Source organism: Sus scrofa, unplaced genomic scaffold, assembly GCF_000003025.6.
Source record: "Sus scrofa isolate TJ Tabasco breed Duroc unplaced genomic scaffold, Sscrofa11.1 Contig2167, whole genome shotgun sequence".
Lineage (NCBI taxonomy): Eukaryota > Metazoa > Chordata > Mammalia > Artiodactyla > Suidae > Sus > Sus scrofa.
In genome coordinates, this window is record NW_018085039.1 from 27,481 (window position 1) to 44,757 (window position 17,277).

The 17,277-nt window shown below is 47.5% G+C and overlaps 1 protein-coding gene across 1 annotated transcript; it reads right to left on the minus strand.

The window, feature by feature from the left end:
• Window positions 1-10,743: 10,743 nt before the first annotated feature.
• LOC110258488 (ubiquitin carboxyl-terminal hydrolase 17-like protein 6) lies at window positions 10,744-12,297 on the minus strand. The gene has a single exon (XM_021081748.1). The coding sequence runs from the start codon at window positions 12,295-12,297 to the stop codon at window positions 10,744-10,746; it is 1,554 nt and encodes a 517-aa protein (XP_020937407.1).
• Window positions 12,298-17,277: the final 4,980 nt, after the last annotated feature.

Genomic DNA, 17,277 nt, shown 5'->3' on the forward strand with positions numbered 1-17,277 from the left:
ATATTGTGTAAGATGTCTACCTTGAAAATTTAAACCCCTGGTTTCAAGAATTATTTTTTATTTTATTTTATTTTATTTTATTTATTGCTTTTTAGGGCCGCACCCGTCATATGCAGGTTCCCAGGCTAGGGGTCAAATTGGAGCTGCAGCTGCCAGCCTGCAGCAACTCAGGATCTGAGCCACATCTGTGACCTACACCACAGCTCATAGCAACACCAGATCCTTAACCCACTGAATGAGGCCAGGGATCGAACCTGTGTCCTCATGGATACTAGTCAGGTTCCTAATCTGCTGAGCCACAATGGGAACTCCCATGATTTCAAGAATGAATGTAAAATTACAGAAGCCAAGATAGTGTGGTTTTGACACAAGAATATACCTGTGTACATTTATGGTAAACTTATTTTTACAAAGAGTTAGCATAGCAATTACAGTGAAAGAATAGTCTTTTCAAGAATAGTTGTCACACAGATAGATATAGATATCCACACAGATAAAAACTGATTTCAACCTGGAGTTCCCTGGTGGCTCATTGGGTTAAGGATCCAGTGCTGACACAGCTGTGGCGCAGAGTTGCTGCTGCAGTGTGGGTTCAATTCCTGTCCTGGGAACTTCTGCATGATTTGGGTGCCATCAAAAAAATTATTTTCAACTTGTAATTCAGACCACTTAATTTGAGATAAGTCATAGCCTTAAATATAAAATGAAAGTTATAAAGTTACAGAAGAGAACTGGGTTTGAGACAATCTCTGGAACTAGCATAAAACTAGGGTTGAAAAAATTTCGTAGTCAACTTCAGTTAAAGAATTTAAATATCAACAGCCAAACTCCAAATTTTTATTTTATTTTATTATTTTTGCTTTATTAGGGCCACCCCTGTGGTATATGGAAGTTCCCAGGCTAGGGGTCCAATTAGAGCTACAGCTGCCGGCCTACGCCACAGCCACAGCAACGCAGGATCTGACCCGCGTCTGCGACCTACACCACAGCTCACGGCAACTCAGGATCCTTAACCCAACAAGCAAGGCCAGGCATGGAACCCACATCCTTATGGATCTTAGTTGGGTTTGTTAACTGCTGAACCCCAAAGTGAACTCCATTTTTTCCCCAAAATATTTTAAAGAAAATAAGAGGGAATACTTTCTTGACTTTGAGGTATGTAATTTTTTTTAAGGAAATGCAAAAATCTTTTATCACAGAAGAAAAGATATATAAATATCAATGCCGTTAGAAAGTTATCTTACCTGAAAAGATAAGTCATGAAACATGATATTTGCAAGATGAAAACTACCAAATTATTGCCTACAAACCATAATAAAATCCTACATATTAAAAACGTGACAATCCAATGGAAAAATGGGAAAAAGACATGAGCAAATATCAGAGAAGAAGTTACAGTGAATAAACACATGAACTGATACTCAGTTCATGATTAATTAGGCAAAGGCCAAAAAAAACATAACATCTGCAATTGATTTGCAAAATTAAAAGGTTTAAGAATGCTATGTGATGCAGAGGCTATGAACCAAAGGATGTCATACAGTGCCGCTGCAAGTGTATATTGGTACAATAACTTTGGAAATAATTTGGCATTATTTAGCAGTCTTGAACATTTGCCTACCCTATAACTCATAGATTCAACTCCAAGATTTATATCCAGAAATGGTTGGCATGTCTTTACAGTCTTTACAGCAGCCCTTCAGTAATACTGAAAATGTGAAGCCACTCAAAAATCCATCAACCAACCTCAGCTGTGAATCACGGAGTGGAGGGCCCCCCCCCCCCATCCCCCAGCCCACACCATCCCACCCCATCCAACCCCACCCCGCCAAGCTGCCAACCCGTGGGCGCAGAAGGGAACGTGGGCTCCTCAACGGTTCAGAGATTGGCACCTGCAGAAGGAGTCACCCTTGCCGTCTGCTCAGGGCACTCTTGGTGGCCCGGCATCTACACTGACTGTTCCTCCCAACTGAGCAAGTGATACATCTTCCTTTCCACAGCCTACTTCCCGGCCACACAGAAAAATGCTTCTTGTGCCCAGAGAGGCCCAGTGCAAATTTTATAGTGCAATACACCAGATACCCGTCAGTTCCTATTATGGCAAAGAAAGAAATGCTGCAAAGGCCAATGAGGGCGGAAGAATATGGGGGACGAGGCGGAAGAATATGGGGGACGAGGCGGAAGAATATGGGGGACGAGGCGGGAGAATATGGGGGACGAGGCGGGAGAATATGGGGGACGAGGCGGAAGAATATGGGGGACGAGGCGGAAGAATATGGGGGACGAGGATGTGGGAAATGAAATAAAGCTCTGACCTAATTGGTTCTCGTATGATTTCCTGAAACTAAAGAAGTGACCCAGTGTTCTATTTACAAGAGGCAATTACTGTGCATAAAAGTGTTTGGGAGAGACGTGTTTTGAAGCAGAGAGGGAATGACGAGTGCATGCCGGGGCAGGTGGGAGCGGGAGGCTGGTGTAGCTGAAATGGGAGGTGCTTTTACATCGAAATATTGGGGCATCGGTTATGTGCTAGAAGTGAGGTATAATTGGTATATAAGTAATTGTGGGGAAAGATGTTCGTTGTGCGCTGTGTGCCTATATTAGGCAGACTTATATGTAGGGAGTAAAAAGCCAGGATATTTAACCAGAAATTTACCTTATTCCTTTTTCCATATATGCTGAACAATTTTCTCGGCCCTTCAAAACTTTATCAGTTAACAGCGTGAGACCCCACCCCCAAAACTTAATGGTCCTAAATGACCGCCACCTCCCTAGCTCATGATGCCATTATTGGCTAGTGGGAGGAGCTCAGCGGAGCAATTCTTCTGGTCTCACCTGGGGTGTTATTCTTCCCTGGGCACCATAGCAAAGAACTACAGCCTGGGCGGCTTAAGCAGCCAAACTGTGTTTTCCACAGTTCTGGAGGCTGAAGATGAAGGTGTCAGCAGGCAGGGCTAAGGACCCCACTTTAATTGAATCACCCCTTTAAAGAGCTTTTCTCCAAATAGAGTTACATTCTGAGGCACTAGGGATTGGGAGCTCAACGCGTGATTTTGGGGGGATAGGGTTCATCCCAGAACACCTGACCAGCACCTGCAGTCAGCTTCCAGGCCAAAAGGGAGCTGGAAAGTGGCCAAGATGATCAAGCCTCTGAGTCCAGGACTCTCATCATTTCAGGCTCACTGGCAGGTTCTCATGGTGGCTTCCAGAATCCTGAAGAAATGGGAGGAAGTATCCAAGATATCTTGCAGTCTAGGCTCCCAGGTCTCCCCTTATACTTCCTTATATTGACCAAAGCAAGTTAGAAGCACAGCTGAGACTCCAGAGCTGGGGACAAACCTTCCCCTGCAGACGCAGGAGCTGCAAAGGGCACAGTTTTGGTGCCCAGTCTTACAACGGACCATGCAGTCCCCTAATCAGAACCGAAAGGTAGCAACCTGATTTTCCAACTACATCTTCCAGCAGCGCCCCCTCCTGGCAGGTCGGAGGTGGGGGAGAGGAACGCACAAGTCAGGGCAGAGCACCCAAGGCATAGGAAGATAATTTGCTCTGTCCGGAACACCTGCCTACTCCTTTTCTTTTCTTTTCTTTTTTCTTTTCTTTTCTTTTCTTTTTTTTTCCTGTCTTTTGGTCTTTTCTAGGGCCACACCCGTGGCATATTGAGGTTCCCCGGCTAGGGGTCTAATCGGAACTGTAGCCACCTGCCTACGCCAGAGCCACAGCAACGTGGGATCCGAGCCACGTATGCCACCTACACCACAGCTTACCCCAACGCTGGATCCTTAACCCACTGAGCGAGGCAAGGGATCGAACCCACAACCTCATGGTTTCTAGTCAGATTCGTTAAAACACTGAGCCAGGACAGGAACTCCTGCCTCCTCCTTTTCTTACCCTGTGTCTGGGGTCTACCCAGGAGGAAGGAGGGGAAGGAGGCAAAAACAGGTCCTGCCTGCAGCTTAATGACTCTGGTTTCTGGCCACAGCATCATGAAGTGTCTTCCTGGAAACAGGTCCCATAGGAGAACAACTTGCATAGAAGTTGGTCTCACTTGGTTACTACCCTTGGCTCTGCCACCTCCTAGTGCAGAAACTGACCTGGGGAGAGACGCTCTCCTTCCCTGAGTCTCCGTGAGCAGAGACCCCCATAGGCTTGTCTGCTGGGTCTGTTAAGATAGTTTTCAAAACGTTTTTAAATTAGCTAAGATTTGCAGGTATAAGAGATTATTTTAATGATGTTAAAATAGATTTATTTTCATATCAAGTCGTTTTCCAACATCTGCATGATAGGTTTTGAAGATAAACGTTTCCCCTTCCTCCCTCTGATCAACCATAATCAGAGTTTTGAGCTCCCAGGGTTTGGAAGATCTGGTGCAGTGGTGTAGAAATATTTGCACCAGTGCAAACCAGGCTGAGCTGCAGTATCGTCTTCCATCCCTACTCTTTTTTTTTTTTATTTGCTCATCCATGTATATACCCTATACACACTGACCACTCAAGATATACTGTATGTCACTCGTAAGAGAACATGAGTGCAGTTGCAAAGACACAGTGGCTCGTGCTGATGGGTTTAAGGGAGGTGTTTTTGCCTGGCTTGGAGGTGGGGGTGGGAAGAGTCTCCCTGGCTGCACGTGGTTTCCTCCCTGGCACCAGAACAGAGATGCTGAAGAATCAGAATCTTAGGGCTCTTGATGAACCGCTAGCACAAGTCTGGCCAACATTCTGGTTATTTCCAACCACCACCCACACCCAGCAGTTTGTTCAACGGAGACACCTCAATCACCAATTTCCATTCCCTCCATATAAGACACTTTAGGTACCCTGGAGGCCACTGTTGAACTGAGAACAGGAATTTACAAGGAGCATGCTATCCCTGGTGAGTCAAGGGTTCCTCAGTCCTAATGGGTGAAATGATGGTGGAAACCCAGACCAGACCTGGGGACATACACCTGCAAATACTGCACTTTCTCATGATGGAATTAAAGTCACATTTCAAATGGTACCTGTTAAGCTTCTCAAATAAATGTCAAGTTAAACCTCTTTTAAGTCATTGAGATGAATATAGGAGTCAGTTGTCACTGTTGTGTAAGTAGGAAGCTATAGTGCTCACCTGTATTTGGTGACAAAATGTCAGAACTTTTGGAACCAGGCTAAAGGGCACAACTGTGTGCTGTGCAGAACGTGAGCGGTGCCCTGTCCTGAGCTGAGACCTGTGGGCTCTGGGAGTTTACTCCCTGTAAATCAGGGTGGGAGGATTACCATGGTACTTGGGTTATTTTTTAGTGAATTTTATTCTAAAACTTTGGTTTAAATTTTTCTTTCGATGTGAATAAAATTCTACCAAAAATTCTTCCTGTATGTGGCTTTGGTTTCCAAGCTTGAAGATCATTGATCAGAGCTGATGTAACTGAAGACAGAGGAACCTGGGAGGACCTGAGCCTTTTTTGAATCATGGGACCTCAGGCATCCCAGGCCCGGGAGTCCACAAATGCACACACATCATGCCCATGAGGCCCAGAGCCCAACAGAGCCTCTGGCTTCCTTCCAGAGCACGGGTCTGAGTGGATGAGGAACCCACACCATGGGCTCACCTGAACCCACCCCAGTGGAACCACCCTGTGTCCTGTATAGCCACGATCCGATGAATCAAATGTTAGGGCTTCAGCAGAGGAATCTGGGGGAGCTTAGTTCTACTCATTATCAGGAATAATAAAGTTAATAAACAAAAAATAATATAAAATCGACCTGTGATGGTAAGAAATCAAAATACTTGTACAACATATCATCTTTTGTCGTTTTATTAACATTGAAAGCCATTGGAAATAAACACATATTTACAGTGATCTTTAATAACAAAATGTACTTTTCCATAAAACTCTTCCACAGAAAAAAAGTCTTGTCCTCTAAAAAACAAAACTCTTGTCTCTTAAAGATACAGAACCTTAGCTCAGTCCTTTAACCAAAGTTTCCCAAAATTCAGATTAATTTCATGGGTCCTTATTCATAATTAAATGCATATCTAACTGCTCGACTCAGTTTATTACAAACTTAACAGAACTAAAAACCTTTCCTGGAATTCCCACTGTGGCACAACAGATCAGCAGCTCTTCTGTAGCGCAAGGACACAGGCTGGATCCCCAGCCCAGTACAGTAGGTTATGGATCCAGCATTGCTGCAGCTGGGGTGTATGTAGGTCACAACTGTGGCTTGGAGCCCATCTTCGGCCCAGGAACTCCATATGCCAAAGGGCGGCCAAAAAGGAAAAATGAAGTGAAACAAAGCCCTTTCCTATGCCAGTTTCCTCAGTTTCATTTACAGTCCTCTGATCAGAGTCACTGAAGGTCTGAGGGCTTTCACTGAAAAGGGAAGCTGTCCCAGGAGGTGGAGAGGGGATCGTCTGAACCTGGGGCCCGACTGCCCATTGTCCCTTCTGGTAAAGACCACTCTAGGGCTGGCCTGGAACACAGAAGGATGGAGGGAGTGGGGCACCTGTAGGCCTGGGCTGTCATCAGGTGAGTTTTCTTGTGAGGAGGTTGAAGAGCCATTCTGGCCATCGGAGCAGGTGTCCTTCAGGTGACGTGGGGCTGCCTCTTTGGACCCCAGTCCACCTGTCCTGAGCAGAGCCTGGAGAGTCCGGAAGGCTGCCCAGCACAGAGCTCTCAGTGCTTTTCTGGGGGTCTAGAAGGGATTGAGCATCGGTTTGTCTGAGGGAACTGCATGGGGACCTAGGCAGATCCATCATCTGGGGCCAGGATGCAGAGTGTGGAGTTTGGGGAGAATGAGCTTGGCTTTGAGTTCACATCAGGACACTGGGCTTGAACCTTCCGTGTGTGGGCAGGGCTGAGGCCAAGAATGCTGGTGGCAGCCTAGGGAACGCCATGGGAAACAGAGTCAGGTCTGCTATCTGGAAGCTGGACAATGACAGAAGGACCCATCACTGGGGGTTCAGTAATGTTCACCCACAACTACTCCTGGGCAGTTTCCAGGGAAGATGTCTTCCTGGTGTTGGGAGGGGCACTGGCCTTCACATGCTGTAAGAGAAAATGGCACACAGTGAATATTTTTTAGATTTGTCTCAATCAGGCAGAAAATAGAAAACAATCCCAGTAATGAGCATGTAAAAATAAACTGAACAGTAAAATTATGACATGTGGTCATTTTACTGCGAAAAGAAACCCATCACTGTGATGATGAAGAGGAAATACATTCCCAATGTCAACCTGTTATAATTTTCTGGGGAACTGCAGAACAAGTGTTAAAATACAGTTTTGTTAATTAAGTGTAAACAAGGTTTTTATTCACTCTTCTGGGAATGCCCGATCTGACGTTGTTTTCAAGGCTGTTAAATGGCTAATGTGGGTGATGGACCATCTGGGAGTATTTACTGCTATTTCAAAGCTACTCTTGCACTTAGTGCTCTAAGGTTCAGAGGCATCAGATTAAAGGGCTTCCACAGGCCTGCTCTAGCGAGCTGTGGGCAGAAATGCGAGTAAGCCCATGGAAACTGAAGGAACTGAAGGAAAGATGGCAACTGAAGGTCACAAATAAGCTGGAGTCACACTGGACAGGATGCTTTTTCACACACGCACATGTGAGTAAGGCAGTTCAAGGCTCCCCAGGATCGAAAGTGGGTCTGGTACCGATTCAGAGACTCACCCTGCAGGAGCCGTCTGCCTCGGCAATCTCTTCCCATTCTCTGCTTTCATCCTCAGAGTCTCCTCATGTATTTCTGGATCACAAGGCTACCTCATGGACTTTTCTGGCCTGCAAAACAAACCTTGTTAAGTGGATGTGCCTCAAGGTCCTGGCCTCAAGATGGGTAACAATCCTTTGGGCCCAGTCTTCTTCCGAGTTTTTTTCCTTTTGGCCCCACCCACAGCATGAGAAGATCCCAGGCCAGGGATTGAACCTGCACTTCAGCAGTGATAACACCAGATTCCTAAAATGCTGAGCCACCAGGGAACTCCCTTCTCAGTGTTAAGTCGTGGGAAGTACTGAAGTGCCATGCCCTCCTGCCTCTCATCTCAGAGCCATACATCACCGCCAGGGTCTCCCAGGGTTCCCACTCATTGTGCTGTTTTCCTTTCTGTCTGGGCCAAGCTCCCAGGTGTGCCCTGCCCTCTCCCCCTGGGGATTCTCTACCAGTGGACTGAGCCCCTTCCAGGTGTGCACCCCAGGACAGAAGGGCTGGCTTCCCTGTTTCCCTCCAGGCTACCCGTAGCCTTGCCCCTGATGCCTGAGCAAGGGTCAGGGGTGGAGGGACAGAGCACCTTTAGGTCCCAATAACCTCAGATGAGCCAAGCCTCACACCTTGCTCACCACTGTCCATGTTCCTTCTCTGTCTTGTTCAAGGAGGCTGTGCTCAGCTGTCCCCAGGGCATCCTTGGCTCTCCTTCTCTTCCTTTGGCCTGAGGTGGGGGAAGGCAAGCCCCATCCTGGCCCTTCCTAGGGCAGCCCCTGTTCCTGCTGCCGCCTAAAGGCACATTCATCCTTTCCACACCTGTGCTCAGAGAGACGGCAGAAAACACAGTCAGCTTTCAGAGGTGACCTTCAGGACAGATTCAGCCCTCTGCTCACCTTAGGGTCCTCCCCCTTCCGAGGAGACCCTGTCACATTGGTCCCCACAGTCCCTACATCCCATCCTCACCTGTAGGGGCATGTGGCGCTGATGCTGCTCCTGTTGACCTGCCCTCGGCCTTGCCTTCTTGAAGCTCCAGGGCAGTCCTCCTCAGTGTCCATGTCAGAGATCCTGAACCATGAAAAGCAAAATTATGTCACATTAGTACATATGTCCCTTCTGCACCTTCCCCTCAAAGTGACCACTCAGTGACCACTCATCAAACCAAGGACAACGTTCTTCTTCACACAAAATGGCATCACATGAAGAGACATTGACCATCCTTTTCCAGGTGGCCTTTCTCAGAACAGAATCCACACAAACAAGACAAAATGACTATGAATGCCGAATGTCAATTTTCACTCACTGAAAGAGACTGAAGTGTGAGACTCTGTGAAGGTTTTCTCAATTGACAATATTAGAGAAAGACAGACAACACTTTGCATGACACACAAAATAAAAGAATGGTGCGAGAATGCTCCAGCTCGCCTCTGGCTAGGACATTTGAAACTCTGACATAAGGCATATTTTCCTCCTCAAAATTCCAAAATTCCAATCTGACGTGATAGGAGGAAACTTCAACTACAACTTAACACAGGAAAATGTTTTCTGTCTGGGAGCCCGGGAGCTTCACGTCTTAAGGTGTGGACTGCTCTTTATTCACTGCTTTTCTTTGGCACCCACTTTTAAAATAGTGTCTCGAAAGTGTGAACTTTCTGTATCTGAACAAAGAATGAAAAATAAATTGCTTAGCCTCTAAATGCACTCGGCCAACCACCAGATTCCATAACTGCTTGGGCACTGCCCCTCACATGCAAGGGAGTTTGAACCATCTTGTCATAATTGTCACTTGAAGGATGTATTTTATCCTTTCTCCTAGGAAATGTGATTACAACTTGAAGAATCCATACCTTAGGTGGAGAGCCACCTTGGTGGCTATTTCTCCAGTTGGACTAATTTTCTGAGGTAAAAACCAGGGACCAAAATGTAATGGAAACCAACCTGAAATCTTTCTGTTGGCTTCTCTGTGTCAGCAGATTCTAGGAGAGTGGGATGCTTCCAAACTCTGCTGGACACGATGCAGCTGCCAGGAAGCCGAGAAGGTTCCCTCCCAGCTTCTTCCCCAGGCAGGTGACCCTTAAGGTGATCTCATCATATCCTGAAAAACAGGTAAACTTTTGGTTACATTTCCAAGCAATTAAAGCTGTTCATACACATACCCATGTGTGCTTTTAAACATTAATATGTCCTGGGAGTGAAAACATGCCCATTTACCAAGAAGCTCTGTTCCATTCTGCACTTTACCTTTTGATTCAAATAACTGTTCCCAAAAAAGTCTTCCTGCTGACACGGCCATCAGGTTCATTCAGGTCTGTCCTGCTTTGCCCTTTACTCCTGGGCATGCACCAAGTTGCTGTTTTGCCTCCTTCCTCCTGGTGTCTGGCATTTTCATAGTTTTCAATGTATTTCTTCCAATAGAAATCAAGCCCCAGATCCCTGTGGACAAGTGTCCTTGTTCATACAAATTTGGGCGAGTGATGGCCTTTCAGGCATGTTCCCAGGTGTCCAGTCTCGGAGTGATCTCTGACCTCAAAGCCTGGTGGCAGGGATTCCAGGGATCCTCTAAGTCTCAGGCAGGAATGATCAGACTTCTCTGTGCAGCAATGACCCAGGGCTGGGCTCATCCACAGCTGGCTGGACCAGCAGAGGGAGGCCCAGCACACAGAAGAGGTTCATAGACTTCTTGAGGGCCTCGGAAAACTGCTCTTGCTTGGATGGATATCAGCGTTTCTGAGGAGCCTTCAGGCTACATGAGTCACAAGAATCAAATATGCCAAAAACAAAACAGAACAAAAAAATCCAAACAAAACCCCAAAGAAACTCTCCATCAACAAAGAGCTCTTCAAACACAGCACAAATGGCCAGTCCAAAGGCAGTTTCCAGACCCAGTGATCAAGCAGTCCTCTCCAGCAACGTCATTGTGGAAGCCCCCCACCCTCATCCTACCCCCGACCCCACTCCGAGCTCCCCTGTAACAAGTTCATACTGAATACTTTTGGACTTGCAACACAAACTGCTTCCTTTATGTATCCAGGAGTGTTTGAGTGTGTTGCAGGGGTGCAGCACAGCTCACTGCAGTGCCAGAGGCCTCTGCTTCTTCTTGTTCTTTTTCTTGGAGGCCTTGGTCCTCCCTTCCAGACAAGGGATGCTCCCCATGTTCGTTGCGCCCTCAGGTGGGGCGTCCCTGGTTGAAGTGCTGACCCCGCAGTTTTCCTGTGCGGGCAGTTTCCTTCCGGTCCCATCTCCGAATTTCGACCTGTGGATGACGACTGCATTGGTCGGGAGGGCAGGCTCTACTTTCCTGAGGTTGAATTCAGCCTTAGGTCGGCTGTGTTCCTGGTGGCGTCTCCACTGCTCCAAGGTGATCTCCTGGATGTCAGTTTCTGCCAGAGGCCCCTCCGATGCAGACACTCTGATGCTGGAGGGGCTTCTGGGCTCCCCAACCGCTGCATCCCTGCCTATAGGATCAGCTCCCGGAGACCGAGGTGCCCTGTCTGCTGACGCTCCACCGGTGGCTCTTTCCAGCTCGCCCCTCTGGATGTAAAAGAGGACATAGGCGCTTTGGCTCAGGGCAGAAGCAGTGTCACAGGCGGTGACCTTCGAATCATCCATTCTGTACCACCAGCCATTTCCCGCTCTGATGTAGCAGAAGTAGTGTCCTTGGTGACAGGTCCACCCAGAGTGCACCAGCACAGCGAAGAGCTCGTAGTCCAGGGCTCCGGCCTTCTGCACAGACAGGTAGGGCTGCAGGTCCAGGTGCTCAGGGTATCGCACTTTCTTGTCCATCTTGTCGCCAGTGACATCCGTGAACCGCTTCAGCACAAGGATCAGGACCTTGGAGGCCCTGTGCAAAGTCAGCCTCTTGGTGGCGGGTCCCTTCCTGAGACAAACACCACAATGGTAGGCATTTTCCCCGTCCAGTTTTTCAGCCTTCACCAGCTCTCTCAGGGCTTGCTCCACACTCTGAGCTGCCGTGATATCCAGGGTGACGTCCAGATAAGGGTCAAAAGTGTCTGAAACACCAAGACAGCGGAGACACTGGATCTGAGATCTCCAGCACCCTCCAAAGATTTGCTGGATGAGGGTGTCTTCCGAGGGACATCTCTGCATGGCATCCAGAGCGAACATTAGGAACTCGTGGGCATCTTCCTGCCTGTGTCTGTGGAAGCTGGCGACCAGGTCCTTCCGAGGCTGGATGACATCTCCGGGATGCAGGAGGGCTCGGGTCACGTGAGCTCGCACAGCACACAGCATGCAGAAGGGCTGCTTCTGGCAGGCTCTCTGGTGCTGCCCATTCAGCAGAGAGATGGCCAGGGGGGGCGTGTGTGTCAGACACTGCAGCACTGCGTTCACATAGCACGTGTTGCCCAGGTTCTGAAGCCCAGCACCCACCACGGATGGTCTCCAACTCAGAGGCCCCTTTGTGGGCACCGGTCCTACTGCCGCCACAGGAGCCGCATCAGCCTGCTGGTTGCAAAGTGCCTGGGATGATGGCGATGGTTTCTCGGGTCCAGAGGGTCCCCAAGGCAAATCAACAGCTGCAGCTGACCACGGAGATGTGCGTTTTGGTGGAAAGATGTTGGGCAGACGCTCCTGGCCCCAGCCAAGAGAAGCAACCTCCATGACTGCAGATGACCGCCCAAGACTTCCTATCTCAGAGCTGCGCTGCACAAGGACGCGGCCTTCCCCAGGACTGTCTGCAAATGGCCCCTTTGGGCGCTCCACCAGCCCTTTTATAGCCCATCCCACTCGCGTCAGGGCCAAGATCCAATCCGCTGCGAGCTCTGGATTGGATTATGGGCTGTGGGCGTGGCCACTCTTAATCCCCTGACCGAGGAATGAATACAAGGATTTCTGTTCACAAACCCTTGGAAACAGCTCTGATGGGGTTATGTGTAAAGATGCTCCGAATATGAATGAGTTGGGGCCAAGTAGATACAGGCCTTAGCCTTGCTCAACCCACTCATTTTGGGGAAGTGGGGAGGACCACGATTCAGTTCATAACAAACTGCTTCAAAAGATTTCTGCCCTTTAGGCCACCCTCACCCAAAGGAAAAACAAATATTTTTACACCACTTTCTCAACTCTAATTTCCACTGTACTCTTTCCAGACAGGTTTTCTTGAGAGTTTTTTTTTTTTTGTCTTTTGTCTTTTTTGTTGTTGTTTTGTTGTTGTTGTTGTTGTTGTTGCTATTTCTTGGGCCGCTCCCGCGGCATATGGAGGTTCCCAGGCTAGGGGTTGAATCGGAGCTGTAGCCACCGGCCTACGCCAGAGCCACAGCAACGCTGGATCCGAGCCGCGTCTGCAACCTACACCACAGCTCACGGCAACGCCGGATCGTTAACCCACTGAGCAAGGGCAGGGACTGAACCCGCAACCTCATGGTTCCTAGTCGGATTCGTTAACCACTGCGCCACGACGGGAACTCCGAGAGTTTTTGATTTAAATTTAAATAGTTTATGAATATCCCCTGGCTTTCAGAGTCATTTCAAGTGATCCCAGGAGTATGGGACATTTAGTTTTTCATGAACTAGATGAGCATTTTGCAAAGTGAGTTCACATGCTACATAGGCAGATCCCTTTACTTCCAACCCAGAATGTGTATAGAACTGGATTTTTTTTTGGCCAGGCCCCACACGCAGTAGTTCCTGGGCAAGGGATAGAACCTGCGCCACAGCAGTGACAACACCAGATCCTTCACCACAGGCCACAGGAAAACTCCTAGAACTGTAACTCTTTTAAAAAAATTGCTATCCGATGCTTTTGCTTCTAACGGAGCACAGTGCTGGAGGCCAGAAGTCCCCAGGTCAGGGTGTAGGTGGGTTTGTTTTCTGCGAGCCCTCTGTCCACAGAGTGTGGACTGCTAAGGACTTTCTGTGTCCTCACATGGCCTTTCCCCTCCACACACCCTGGAGTCTCTTGATTTTCTTCTAGGGACATCAGTCTGATTGGATGAGGGACCCACCCCAGAGGGTCACTGTAACCTAACCACCACTTTATCTGCCCCTTCTCATCTGGTATACAGGCCCAGCCTGATGTATTAAAGGTGAGGGATTCCCATATGAATGTGGGGGATGGGAACACAATCAGCTCCTAAAGTTGGTTCAGGGAGTCTTGTTGCTGTACAGTGGAAATGAATCTGACTAGGTTCTGTAAGGATGGGGATTCGATCCCTGCCTCACTCAGTGAGTGGGTTAAGGATCCCACTGCTCTGAGCTTTGGTGTAGTTCATAGATGCAGCTCACATCCTGCATTGGTGTGGATGTGGTGTAGGCCAGGATCTGTAGCTCCCATTTGCCCCTTAGTCTGGGAACTTCCCTATGCTGCTGGTTCAGCCCTAAAAAAAGAAAAGTTGGCTCATTCTTTTTTGTGTTTGTTATGTTTTATTTATTATTTTATTGCGTTTATTGTTTGTTATTTATTATGTTATTGTTTTATTTATTATTTTTTATTCATTTTTTCATTTATGTACAGTTGATATAAGGTATGATATTCATTTCAAGTATACAACTCAGTCATTCAGTGTTTTTATCAATAATACTGCATGTAAAGTAATTATAAAATATTGGCTATACAGCCATTGTTGTACATTATAACTCTGTTACTAGTCTATTTCATGCCTTGTAGTATAAAGGGTTGGTGCTGACTTTGGAGACTGGCTTGACATGTTTCAGGATGTTCCTCACAAGCAAAAATATCATGTGATGCTCAGGAAACATTTCCCTCAAGAGAATCCCCTCAGCATTGTAGATCAACAACCATCATCTAATATAATATATATAGGAACGTTGTGGTGGAAATAGTGAAGATGAACAACAGTAAGGATGATGCTGATGATGATCATGGCGAGGGAAATGTATATATTCATGTGATAACCCTGCAGTTATGGAGATGAGAGGACAGACGTCCCTGATGGGGGAAGAGGTAATGACATTATTTCTCAGGGGGTAGCTGTCACAGTTCTGGGTTCAACAGAGGAGTATGTTCCACAAGGGCAAAGCCTATTGGCAGGAAGATAAAGCCACCATCCTATCCCTTGGAGAGCAATGGGAACTTTGGTCCTCCGCAGCCGTGGGAGCAGAGGCTGAAGGGCAAAGGGAGACCTTGAGCATGGAACCCCACCAGACACTATCAGCTCTCAGCGGTGAGGGCAGCTGGCTGACAGGGTGTGGTCCACCTGGGGAGGCAGATCCTGGCCACACCTAGCACTGAAGCCTCGCTCAGGTTTTGTCCCCCCTCACACAAAGCTGCATTCCTGCCAGCTGCAGCTGGCAGGCCCACAGGACTCAGACCTCTAGACCCTGCTAGGGACAGAGTTGCTGTAGGTCAGCATCCTCATCACCCTCCATCTGCATGGTGACAGGGCTGTGGGACCTGTCATGGGCTCACTGGAGGACTTGATGTCAGCACCGGCAAAGATGATCAGCTCCAAAGAACCACCTGCCTTCAGGGGACAGCCTCCCCAGAAGGGGGGGACATGCAGGGAGTGGCAGTGGGAGGGAAGATACTGCTCTGGATGCTCTGGCCCCATTCACACAGATACAAAGGACCAGGTTAGGACCCCGCCGCAACCTGTGGAGTTGACAGGCTCTTGTTCAAGGCTGAGGCGCAGCTCGACTTCCCATTTGCATGTATTTCTCCCTCCTCATCATTTCCAAAGACTTTTCACTCCGAGATCATCCTGAAAAAATATCCAGCACACAGAACCCCTTTTTGTCTGCCCTCTGGGAACCAAAATAGTGACACATGTGAAAGGATTGCTGGGAAAATGGAGAAAAATTGTTTTATTTTATTATTTTATTTTATGATATTTTACTTTTTTAGGGATGCACCCGTAGCATAGGAAAGTTCCCAGGCTAGGGGTGGAATTGGAGCTGCAGCTGCTGGCCCACACCACAGCCACAGCAACAGCAGATGGGAAACCTACAGCACAGCTCATGGCAACACCACATCCATAACCCACTGATCAAAGCCAGGGATCGAACTGCATCCTCATGAGTACTAGCCTGGTTTTTAACATACTAAGCCAAAATGGGAACTCCCTGCATTTTTTTTTTTTTTTTTTGTCTTTTGTCTTTTTTTTTGTTGTTGTTGTTGTTGTTGTTGTTGTTATTATTGTTGCTATTTCTTGGGCCGCTCCCACGGCACATGGAGGTTCCCAGGCTAGGGGTTGAATCGGAGCTGTAGCTGCCAGCCTACGCCAGAGCCACAGCAACGCGGGATCCGAGCCGCGTCTGCAACCTACACCACAGCTCACGGCAACGCCGGATCGTTAACCCACTGAGCAAGGGCAGGGACCGAACCCGCAACCTCATGGTTCCTAGTCGGATTCGTTAACCACTGCGCCACGACGGGAACTCCGAGAGTTTTTGATTTAAATTTAAATAGTTTATGAATATCCCCTGGCTTTCAGAGTCATTTCAAGTGATCCCAGGAGTATGGGACATTTAGTTTTTCATGAACTAGATGAGCATTTTGCAAAGTGAGTTCACATGCTACATAGGCAGATCCCTTTACTTCCAACCCAGAATGTGTATAGAACTGGATTTTTTTTTGGCCAGGCCCCACACGCAGTAGTTCCTGGGCAAGGGATAGAACCTGCGCCACAGCAGTGACAACACCAGATCCTTCACCACAGGCCACAGGAAAACTCCTAGAACTGTAACTCTTTTAAAAAAATTGCTATCCGATGCTTTTGCTTCTAACGGAGCACAGTGCTGGAGGCCAGAAGTCCCCAGGTCAGGGTGTAGGTGGGTTTGTTTTCTGCGAGCCCTCTGTCCACAGAGTGTGGACTGCTAAGGACTTTCTGTGTCCTCACATGGCCTTTCCCCTCCACACACCCTGGAGTCTCTTGATTTTCTTCTAGGGACATCAGTCTGATTGGATGAGGGACCCACCCCAGAGGGTCACTGTAACCTAACCACCACTTTATCTGCCCCTTCTCATCTGGTATACAGGCCCAGCCTGATGTATTAAAGGTGAGGGATTCCCATATGAATGTGGGGGATGGGAACACAATCAGCTCCTAAAGTTGGTTCAGGGAGTCTTGTTGCTGTACAGTGGAAATGAATCTGACTAGGTTCTGTAAGGATGGGGATTCGATCCCTGCCTCACTCAGTGAGTGGGTTAAGGATCCCACTGCTCTGAGCTTTGGTGTAGTTCATAGATGCAGCTCACATCCTGCATTGGTGTGGATGTGGTGTAGGCCAGGATCTGTAGCTCCCATTTGCCCCTTAGTCTGGGAACTTCCCTATGCTGCTGGTTCAGCCCTAAAAAAAGAAAAGTTGGCTCATTCTTTTTTGTGTTTGTTATGTTTTATTTATTATTTTATTGTGTTTATTGTTTGTTATTTATTATGTTATTGTTTTATTTATTATTTTTTATTCATTTTTTCATTTATGTACAGTTGATATAAGGTATGATATTCATTTCAAGTATACAACTCAGTCATTCAGTGTTTTTATCAATAATACTGCATGTAAAGTAATTATAAAATATTGGCTATACAGCCATTGTTGTACATTATAACTCTGTTACTAGTCTATTTCATGCCTTGTAGTATAAAGGGTTGGTGCTGACTTTGGAGACTGGCTTGACATGTT